This window comes from Gossypium arboreum, chromosome 3 (assembly GCF_025698485.1).
Source record: "Gossypium arboreum isolate Shixiya-1 chromosome 3, ASM2569848v2, whole genome shotgun sequence".
Lineage (NCBI taxonomy): Eukaryota > Viridiplantae > Streptophyta > Magnoliopsida > Malvales > Malvaceae > Gossypium > Gossypium arboreum.
Genome location: NC_069072.1, coordinates 138,503,453 through 138,515,137, shown reverse-complemented (window position 1 = coordinate 138,515,137; position 11,685 = coordinate 138,503,453). Strand labels below are relative to the sequence as shown.

General features: G+C 36.0%; 2 protein-coding genes across 2 annotated transcripts; both read left to right on the top strand.

Annotated features, from left to right (window-relative positions):
* The first annotated feature begins 214 nt into the window (after positions 1 to 214).
* LOC108475111 (60S ribosomal protein L5-like) lies at positions 215 to 7,743 on the top strand. The gene is made up of 5 exons (XM_017777107.1): positions 215 to 401; positions 5,772 to 5,843; positions 5,937 to 5,968; positions 6,099 to 6,215; positions 7,609 to 7,743. Exons 1-5 carry the CDS (start codon positions 215 to 217, stop codon positions 7,741 to 7,743), a joined length of 543 nt encoding a protein of 180 aa, XP_017632596.1.
* On the top strand, positions 7,557 to 9,570 carry LOC108475495 (F-box protein At4g22280-like). Its single transcript, XM_017777465.2, has 3 exons — positions 7,557 to 8,714; positions 8,804 to 8,947; positions 9,114 to 9,570. Exons 1-3 carry the CDS (start codon positions 7,827 to 7,829, stop codon positions 9,369 to 9,371), a joined length of 1,290 nt encoding a protein of 429 aa, XP_017632954.1. The 5' UTR covers positions 7,557 to 7,826; the 3' UTR covers positions 9,372 to 9,570.
* The last annotated feature ends 2,115 nt before the right edge of the window (positions 9,571 to 11,685 follow it).

Sequence of the window (11,685 nt, the reverse complement as noted above, 5' to 3'; positions counted from 1 at the left end):
TCGATATGCTCCTATAATATTCACAATACATCCTAATGAAAGAAATTTCTTTCATGCAACACTGAAATTTTGAGATGATATTTTGACTGAAGGATGCACCAGAGAGAAGACGAATTCCTAGGTTGCAGTCAACTTCAACATCCCGGGCCACCACCTCAACTCATCCCATTGAACCCTTGAGATTGAATGGACCGTAACAACCAAGCTCTCTTCCATGCCAACTTCAACATCTCACTGCATACCGGCATGGAAAGGACTGAAAAAGCTCTCTTCTGCTTCAGTTTTGAGAATTTCTGATTGTAAGAACCTTGTGCAACTGTCATCTGATAAAGCTATACAACACCTCTCCAATCCAGTTGAATACCTTAAAGTTTTAGTCATCCTTGATGAAACCAATGCTAGTAAGTTCCACAAATTTTGTCCTTGTTTTTCCCTTGTCAGAAATTCTTTTGTTCTTTTCCAAAAAGTAGATTAATTGTAAGTTTCTCTACCTTATATGCATAGTCTTTGCTTTGTCTTTTTTTCCTTTGTCTTTTGTTTCAGTTTTGTGGGGGCAACAAATTATTATTTGCTTGTATTGAGCTTTTTGAAGAACCTGAGATTATATGATAAACAAAGTGGGACCAGTTGACCTAGGAACTACTATGGAGCGGTTGAACCGGAAATTTTTTTTGTTTTTATGAATTTTTTGATAATTTGTTTAATCAAACTGGTTGAATCAACAAACTGGTATCACCGATCCGATTTTGAAAACTTTGGTCAAAACCTTACTAGTTCAAACAGTTGTTTTAGGTTCTATAAACTGATTCGTTGTTTGATTTGTATCTGAAAATCTGCCTACTCTTGTAATGTCTCGTTATGGTTTTAGTCCAATGAACATATAGTTGATAAATCTTTTGTTTTTATACGATGTTTTTATGTTGTTCAAGTACAAACGTTGCTGACATGGATCACGTTTTTGTTTGAAGTTGTTTGAGATTAGAGCAACAAAGATATCACTGCACAAATAATTTCTGCTAACATTTCTGGTGATATGGTTCTTGTGAAAAATAAAATAGAATAAAATAAATAAAAATAAAGAACACATAAATTTTACGTGGAAACCCTTTCGGGAAAAAAACCACGGGCAGAGGAGAAGAAAATTCACTATGTCGAAAAATTTTTACTCAAATACAAGAGGAATAGACTATGTCTATTTATAGGCTTACAAAGCCATATTCTAGTAGGATTGAAACACCTTATCCTAATCAATATAAAATAGATGGAGTTTAATAAGGTTTAAAACCTTATTCTAAAATAAAATAAAAGAAGTCTAGTTCTATATGGATTTTACTTTTATTTTATTTTCCATCGTATTTTATTTAAATAAGAATTTGGGTCACTTAATTCTAACAATCTCCACCTTGACACAAATTCTCAATGAACAAGTTCTTCATCGCGAACTTTCAATAAACAAGTTCTTCACCTCTTCCAAAAACCCCTTAAGGGTTTAACTTCAACAATGAACACCAACCAAGTCTAAGCAATGCTCAAACTTGGTTATAGGAAGTGACTTAGTCATCATATCTGCAGGATTTTCATGAGTGCTAATTTTGCTCACAACAATATCACCACGAGCAATAATATCACGAACAAAATGATACCGAATATCAATGTGTTTTGTTCTCTCATGAAACATTTGATCTTTTGTAAGAAAGATGGTACTGACCGTCACAAAATATCGTGGCTGATTTGAAGGTCTTCATTGAGTTCACTAAATAGTCCCTTCAACCAAATAGCTTCTTTACAAGCCTCAAGAATCGCCATGTACTCACTTCTTGGTAGACAAAGCGATCGTAGTTTGCAAAGTGGCTTTCCAACTAATTGCACAACCTCCGATTGTAAAGACGTAACTGTGAGAGATCTTCTTCTATCAAGGTCTCCAAGAAAATCAGCATCAACATACCCTATAACTCCATCTTTAGTTCTTCCAAACTGTAAGCAAACATTAGTAGTGCCTCGTAAGTATCTTAAAATCCATCGAATCGCTTTCCGGTGTTCTTTACCGTGATTCGCCATGTATCGCTAACCGTGACCGATCGCATATGATAAATCGACGTGAACAAACCATAGCATACATGAGAGATCCTACTACACTAGAGTATGGAACATGTGACATATACTCAATCTCATTATCGATTGAGGAGATAAGGCCGATGAAAGTCCGAAATGGTCGCTAAAGGAGTACTAACAGCTTAGCACTCTGCATATTGAACCGCAAAGAACTTTCTCAATGTACCCTTCCGACTTAGGTACAATTTACTTGCTTTTCTATCTCGAGAATCTCCATACCAAGTATCTTCTTTCTTTGGTCCTAAATCTTTCATCTCAAATTCTTCACTTAGTTGGACTTTAACCTTTCTTATCTCTCTTTATCTTTTCGCTATCAACATGTCATCAACATAAAGAAGTAGATACACAAAAGAACCATCACCGCTTTTTCTTAAAGTAGACACAACTGTCAAAACTACTTCTTTTGAAATCATGAGAAGTCATAAAGGAATCAAACCTCTTGTACCACTTGTCTTGGTGGATCTGTTTCAAACCGTAAAGGGACTTTTTCAAGAAGCAAACATAGTCCTCTTTTTCGAGACTATAAAACCCTCTCGTTGTTGCATGTAAATATCTTGCTCAAGTTCTCCATGCAAAATGCGCTTTTACATCTAACCGCTCAAGCTCCAAATCATGCATGGCAACAATACCAAGCAAAGCTCGAATCGAACTATGCTTAACAAACGGAGAGAACACATCTGTGAAGTCCACTCGAATTTGATCAGAACCCTTTGCAACAAGCCTTGCTTTATATCCGGGTTCTTCAACTCCTGAGTCCTTCTTTCTTTTTAAACACCCATTTACAACGAATGCCTTTTTACCTTTAGGAAGTTTTACAAGATCCCATGTTCTGCTTTTTGTGGAGTGATTCCATCTCCTCTTGCATAGCAAACATCCACTTTTCTCGAGTCTTCACACTAATCGCCTCGTAATAATTAAATGGCTCTTGATTCGCATCTATATCTTCACCACATTTAAAGCATAAGCAACTAGATCAACCTCGGCATACTTCTTTGGAGGTTTAATTTCTCTTCTTGTCCTGTTTTTGGCGATAGAGTATTGCGGTGAAGAAGCAACTCTATTCTCAATTTTTGTCTTGGCTTGAGGAGTTGATTCAGATTAACTGATGCTCCACCGCTTTTGGTTTTCTTTATTGGAAGAGTCTTTAAGAGATAAGTTAGGTAGCATAGCGCTTCATCAAAAACAACATCTCGCTAATCACAACTTTTCTATTTTCAGACACCATAACTTATAGCCTTTTACACCACTTTATAACCAAGAAAACGCATTTAATGGATCTCGGTTCCAATTTTCCATTATCAACATGAGCATACGCAGGACACCCAAAAATCTTTAAATCGTAATAATTAGCGGGATTACGCACCATACCTCTTGTGGAGTCTTTTTCTCAATGGCAACGGATGGAGATCGGTTGATCAAAAACATGCAGAGAGGAGGCTTCGCCCAAAATGACTTGTAAGTTGGCATTTGACAACATACATCGAACCTTCTCCATGATCGCTCGTTCATTCGCTCGCAATGCCGCTTTGTTTGTGGAGTATGACGAATTGTCAAGTGTCTCATGATCCTTCCGACTTGCACAATCTATTAAACTCATCGTAGCGTAACTCTAAGCCATTGTGCAGACGGAGGTATTTTATCTGCTTTCCGTCTGCTTTTCAATCATAATTTTCCAAGACTTAAATGTGGAAAACACATCGCTTTCGCTTCGGAAGAACGCCCAAACTTTTCTCGGAAAAATCATCAATAAAGGTTAGCATATAATTAGCTCCACCTCTCGAAGGCACTCGGACGGCCCCACAGATCGTAATGGATATACTCCAACGCTTCCTTCGTGTTATGGATTCCTCTAGTGAATCGAACTCTCTTTGCTTCCCAAAACACAAGTGCTCACAGAAATTCGGTTTGCAAATTCCTTGCCCATTAAGAAGTCCTCTTTGCTTAATTTCGCCATGCCATTCTCACTCATATGCCCTAGGCGATATGCCAAAGTTTAGTAATATCATCATCCGACAAGGAAGAGGAAGCGACAAACAGTATCACCAAGAATGAGAGAACCTCAGAAACATATAACTTGGCAATCTTTCTTTGCCCTTTCATCACAACAAGGACCCTTTGAAATCTTTAAAACCCCACTTTCAAATGTATGTGTATCTGCACTTTTGAATCAAGAGTACTCAACGAAATTAAATTTCTTTTCAATTCGAACATGCCGCACGTCACTAAGTGTTCGACAACTCCATCAAACATCTTAACTTTAATTGTTCCAACACCGCGATTTTACATGAAGCATTATTTCCCATCAAAACAACACCTTCAGACATCGTTTCATAAGTTGTAAACCAATCCCGATTGGGACTCATGTGGAAGGTACAGCTGAATCAAGTATCCACTCGCCACTTTAGAATCATTGATGAAGCAACTAGAAGTTCACCATTTCTGTAGTCTTCACAACATCGCCTTCACCGAATTTTTCCGTTGTTTTCCTTTTGATTCGCACCTCCCTTTTAATCTTATTTTGTAGCTTATAGCACTCAGATTTAATGTGCCCTTTCTTCTTGCGAAGTTACAAGTTTTACCTCTGCTTGAAGATTTCGATCTACCCTTAGATTTACTACGAGGATTCCGTTCTCGTGTTCTACCACGATCATCATCAACATTCCGGTCTTGTCTCCCACGAACAATGAGACCTCTCCCGAGAGTTGGGTTTAACCACAAGATGCTTCATCTTATCATACGAGGTTAAAGAATCATAAACCTCATCAACCGTGAGAGACTCATGCTATATAAAATCGTGTCTCTAAAGGTTGAATAAGACGGGCAACGAACAAAGTAGAATCAACCCTAGATCTTCCTTATCATATCGAACCTTCATGGCCTCCAAGTTTGAGAGAATTTCTTTAAACACCATTAAGTGTTCGTGTACGACGCACCTTCCTCCAAACGATGAGCATAAAGACGCCGCTTCATATGCAACTTGCTTGTTAGAGTTTTCGACATACATATTTGTTCTAGCCTCTTCCATAATGCAATGGCAGTTTTCTCTTTCATCACATCCCGCAAAATTTCGCTTGACAAATGCAGATGTAATTGTGTTAATGCCTTCGATCCTTACGCTTCTTCTCTTCATCGTTAATGTCGAAGGCATCTTATCTATCCTAGCAGGCATCCTCTAGATCCATCGTGCAAGAATCGCTTGCATCTTAATTTGCCACAACGCAAATCGGTGTTGTGATCCAACAATGAATTTCATACTTCAAAGACGCCATTACCGTGATCGAGATGAATAACCCTAAGCTCGATACCAATTTGTGAAAAATAAAATAGAATAAAATAAATAAAAATAAAGAACACATAAATTTTACGTGAAACCCTTTCGAAAAAAACCACGGCAGAGGAGAAGAAAATTCACTATGTCGAAAAATTTTTACTCAAATACAAGAGGAATAGACTATGTCTATTTATAGGCTTGCAAAGCCATATTCTAGTAGGATTGAAACACCTTATCTAATCAATATAAAATAGATGGAGTTTAATAAGGTTTAAAACCTTATTCTAAAATAAAATAAAAGAAGTCTAGTTCTATATGGATTTTACTTTTATTTTATTTTCCATCGTATTTTATTTAAATAAGAATTTGGGTCACTTAATTCTAACAGTTCTTGCTTTGGCTTTCTCCCACGAGCTTCCTTGTTATGGACTTGAAGTCGGTCTTACAAACTATGCTGCAGGTAATGTTATTTATTTCACCTGGATTGTGCATTGATAAATCAGTTTCGTGTCATATGCGCTTTTTTTTTTTTTTTTTTTGTATATTTGGCCAGCTTATTGCACTGGATTACTTTTGGGACACCGTGTCCTTAACTTACTTGAAATGGACGATGAATATTGAGGCAGTGTGGAGATATTATACATATACGATCATGCTACCGTATATCTGGTTTATTTTCGCCTAGTTTCTTTATTGAAGGTTTGTATATTTCTAGGCTACCGGAGAGGATTTCTCGGTTGAACCAACTGACACAAAGAGGCCTTTTCGAGCTGTCCTCGATGTTGGACTGATCAGGACAGCAACTGGAAACCATGTTTTTGGTGCACTAAAGGTATCATAAAAATCGAATTGCAAGTTTACCTGTTTTAGATAGGGCTGTTGGGTGTTGGCTTATATATGTGATTCAGAGTGATCATTTCATTTCTTTTTTGTTGCAAACTGTCCACTTCTGTAACATGATCGTTGTTAGTTTGTACTGTTTTCCATTAGTATTTCGGTGTGTAGCTTTCCTTTGAGTTACCCTTTTCTTTGTAAGCTTGGATGGGGCTAAGGAGACCACTTCATAGCTGAAATATTTATACATGCCTTTTAAGCATTCAATTTTCAATTTTCGATTTTGGCCTAGAGTTCAATCGTTATTGTTAGTTTGTACTGTTTTCCATTAGTATTTCCGTGTACAGCTTTCCTTTGAGTTACCCTTTTTCCTTGTATGCTTGGATCGGGCTAAGGAGACCACTTCATAGCTGAAATATTTATGCGTGCGATCAACTTGAAGAAGCTGACGTATGAGGAAAGGAAAGCTAAGTCGATTGAACGATTACACACACTTAATGCCGCTGCCGGCGCGGATTCCAAAGACGAGGATTGAATGTAGGATGCTGATTTCAAAAATACTGAACTTGTTTACCTGCTTTTTGTCAAATCAGGGGTGGTTATGTTCCATTATCTTCAAACATCAGTTCATCACAGAGAGGCTAAATTCCTCTATTCTAACAGGTTAAATCCCAAAGTTCTCAAACCTTCATCTTCAATGGCCTGTCTTGAATCAAAGTTAGTTGCCTGTAACAAGAACAATGGAAGCCTACTTTGATGCTTATAAGAATGTACAAATCTCCATAGCTTGATGTTCCTTTTCTCTAATAGCTTCTTCTGTAATGTATATAATTTCAAACATATGTGTATCTCCTTGAATTGAAATGATAAATAAGAGGAAACTTCTCTTGGCAAAGCCTTCAATTGAGTTTACGCAACAGCTTAAGCTCATGTGAGAAAAGAAGAGAAATGTTATATGGTTTGTAATATGAATTTTGGTGATATCGAACATGTTTTCCATTTCTTTTTAGGTTTATCGTAATTGTAAATATAACTGACACTAAACCAATTAATTGCTTGTAACGAATACGAGTACTTAAATCAAACTTTATACGAGATTGATAATAAGATTGATAATAAGTGTCTTCAGATTAAGCGCACATATCATATCTTGTTCATTTCTTCTGGAGATGATGGGGCTTACATACTTCATAATTGATCAATCAAGAAAAGACATGAAAGAATCGTACAGGTATTAAATATGACATTTACTCTGTATATGTATTATATTGCAGATTGGGTAAAAGTTAAGGGACCAATTTTGATATTAACCTTAAATCTTATATAAAGGTACGGAAATACGAAATTACTTGTCTCTTTTCACATTTAACACTAATTTTTTGCATCACTAGCCTTTCTACGAAAGCATAGACATTTCTCTTTCTTCACCGCCACTCACGGCCGCCGTCAGCGTTCTCAGCTCGGCTTCCCGGACCTCCTCTATACTCAAGTCTTCAAAGTTTGCTCCGAAGGCAGACATAAGCTAGTGAAGTCGAACCACAAAACAAAAGCGGAAAACACTCCGGTTCCTATCGCCGGCCGTCGGACAGGTCTGTAGTTTTCTTATCTTATGGCGATGTGTGTGGAAGACAGGATCAGTAGTTTCCCTGATCATATTCTTTGTCATATTTTGTCATTCCTTCCCATCGAAGAAGCAGTTCGAACCTCTATTATTTCAACCAAGTGGAGATACCTCTTTGCTTCAATTTCTACCATTAAATTTGATGGTCATTTAATGAGGGGTTTGGCTGACAGAAATGTTGACAGCTTCAAGAACTTTGTTGATAGGTTATTGAAATTCCCCGATCAGGTAAGTTTAGATTGCTTTAGGCTAGATGATATTGTTTCATGGAATGATAAAGATCGTAATTTTGATGTTTCTGATTGGATATGTGCTGCATTGTGCCGTGGTGTTAAGGAAATTGATTTGGACTTAGACAATCTTGGGGATATTTTACCAGCTGTTTTATTCACTTGCCACTCACTGGTGACATTGAAGTTGGTTGCAGTAGGTTCTGAGATTACGGTCCCATCTGACGTTTGTTTAGGGAATCTGAAGACTTTGCAGCTTAGAAACGCCTCATTTGTAGGTGATTCCATTCATAGGTTAATTTCCAATTGCCATGTCTTAGAAGATTTGGCTTTTATTCATTGTGATTCTGATTATTTGCGTGAGGTCAATATCCAAAGTCCTTCGCTTAAGAGATTGGTTTTAGATTTTGATCTTGGAGAATCTGGAAATTTAGATTATGTGGTGGTGATTAATGCGCCAAATCTTGTTTATTTTCAATATACTGACGCAGTAGTTGAAGGCTATACTTTGACTAACATGAAGTCTCTAGAAAAAGCCCGTCTTAACATCTGTGAGAATGATTCCATTGATTGTGAAACAAGTGCAACTCATCTTATTCAAGGAATTCGCAATGTGCGGTCTCTAAGTTTAACCACTGATGAAGCGGTTAGTAAACTTAGTATTCATGTGTGATTTTCCTTCTAACATTATACAATTTAACATTATATAATAGCTCCAAGTTTTTGTCTGTCCAGATTTTCCGAACAAGTCGACTTCCTATATTTCACAACCTTATTGAATTCGAATATGGTGGTCATGGTTTTAATGGGATAGAAACTTGGCTTGTGGAGTTTCTACATTGTGCGCCTAATCTAGAGACACTTAACCTCAATTTTCCGGTATGAAGTCTTTATCTAAGTTCGTGTGTATTCGTTGCAGTTGATTGTTTTAGTGTCAGTTACATCCACAGTTACTATAAATTTAAAAGAAATCGAAAGCATGTTCGAGATCACCTAAATTCATGGTACAAATCAAATAACTTTTCTTCTTTTTTCATGAGTTTAGGTTGATGCGGGAACTCGATGGAAGGCTTTACCTATAGAAGTTCCTTCTTGTTTGTCATTTCATCTAAAGGAGATTGAAATTTCATGCTTTGTGACACATATGATTGAAATGGTTAGTTATTTCTTGGATAATGCAATGGTTTTGGAAAATCTCATAATAAGAACGAAGGGCCTGTCTGTGACACAGACAAGGAAAGTCAGCAACCAATTATTGCAGTTACTAAAGAGTTCAAAGAAATGTCTAATTGTGATTTTGTAGTACTGTTTTATATTATGGTTAGAACTTATCAGTGTCTGGTTTGGTTTTGTATAGATGTGTTGTTTGTAATACATATTTCACTGTTACTATCCGATACATTCACTAATCGCAGTAGACTATACCTGATGGTTGGTTTATATGTATGTGTGTATGTATACTTGTGTATATAATGTATTGTAGCCGAAAGTAGCCTTTGAAATTGATATTTAGCCCATGATTAGCAAAATAGAACCATATTTTAATTTGTAAGAAACAATCGTATGATATGCGTTACACAACAAGCTCTGATAGGAAGAATATCAGATTGATTTGGAGCTATTTTAGAACAAGAAAAAGGGGAGCTCTCTAGCTATAGAGATTTGTACATTCTTACCAACAGCAAAGGATGCTTCCCTTGTTCCTGTTATAGGCTAGCTTTGGTTCAACACAGGCCATTGAAGATGAAGGTTTGAGAACTTGAGATTTTAGCATGCTAGAATACTGGAATTTAGCTTTCCTAGGACTGAAATGATGTTTAAATGATGCTTGCGGCTTACAGGTCAGTCAGTGTTGAACAGTTTTCGAAGGCAACTGAATTGTCAGATTCTTGTGAAATGCAAATTCGGTTGAGTCAAAATATTTTAATTTAATAGGGGTTTGGATTTTTTTTTTTTTGCATTTTTGTGGCTGAAAATTATAAATTTTATAATCTAATCCATCTTTCCTCTCTTATTTGCTAGCAACTTTTGATGTATTTATGGTGTTCTTGTGATTGAATGTCACAAATATGCTAGCAACTTGTGATTTTATCGAAATTTTGAATAATCCAATGATCATTTTATAATTTTTCAAAATTTAATGTTTAAAATGTATATTTACTAATAGATTAGTAATTTTGGATTTAGTTTATACAAAACCAAATCAGGTACCAATAAGTTTTAACCATAACATAAAATAGTACAAAGAAACCCCTACAGTGTAAGCAAATTTTACTCTAATACACTCCTATAATATTCACAATACAAAATGATAGAAATTTCTTGGTAGAAGTACCATCAAGGTCCCTCTACTAAGAGTTAAATTACATTTTGTCTCTTTTATTTAAAAAAATGAATAAATTAGTCTCGCTATATTAGATCAAAAAGCATATTGATTATTTTTGCTAAAAATATCATCCCTAAAACCAGACATGACTGACAAAATAATCACGTTACGACTCACATGTATCTCAAGCTAATGACTTATAAGAATAAATTTTTAATAGTAGGAATGGATGAAATTTTTAATTGAAAGATCAATTTATTCTTTAATTTAACATATAAGAATAAATTTACTTTTTTTTTTAGGTAAAGGGGTCAAAATATAATTTAACTTTTAGTAAAAAGGCCTTGATGATACTTTTCCCAAATTAGTTTAGAGTTGATATTATCAAAACTGACAGACCTGTAAGGCGCAAGCTTTGGTGTCAATGGTGTGAGTTCTATAATCAAATTAAGGGATCTTCAAACATTATTTCATTCCTAGAGAATCTAAATTCCAGTATTCTTGCAGGCTAAAATCTAAAGCTCTCAAACCTTCATTTCCAATGACCTGTGTTGAATCAAAGCTAGCCTACAACAGGAACACTGGAAGCGTAGGCTTTCTTTTGGTTACGATACATATATATTTATGCATATACTTTTGTTTGAATTCGTTGGTAACTGCAATAACTGTTTGCAGACTTTCCATTACCGTCTCCCAGACAGGGTTCACATCCTTATCATGAGCTTTTCCAGTACCATTGCATTATCAAAGAAATAAGTAATCATTTCAAACAAACAAGAAGGACCTTGTATAGGTAAAACCTTCCATGGAGTTTCCACACCATCCTAAACTCATGAAAAAAGAAGAATAGTGATTTTGTTTGTACCATGAAGTTAAGGTGATCTCGAACATGCTTTTGGTTTCTTCTAAGTTCATCGTACTAGAACAATCAATTTCATACCAGCAGAGTGAGGGTAAGTGTCATGGCAAGTAAATGAAAGAGCTGGTGAAGTGAGAACATCCCCAATATTAGCTAAATGTAAATCACTTTCCTTAACATCATGGCACAATGCAGTCATTCCAAGAAATCCCATACCCGATTGGGGGATTTCAATAACCTATCAACAAAGTTGTTGAAGCTGTTAACACTTCTGTCAGTCAAACTTCAATGCGTTGCTATCATGTTCCTTATTGCAGGAGGTGGAGCAGGATCAATATGGTCGCATTACAACATGTAAGATGAATGATTTAGTTCATGATCTTGCAAATCCATTTCTCATATTAGACAAGAAAATGTCGTTAATGGTGTGGG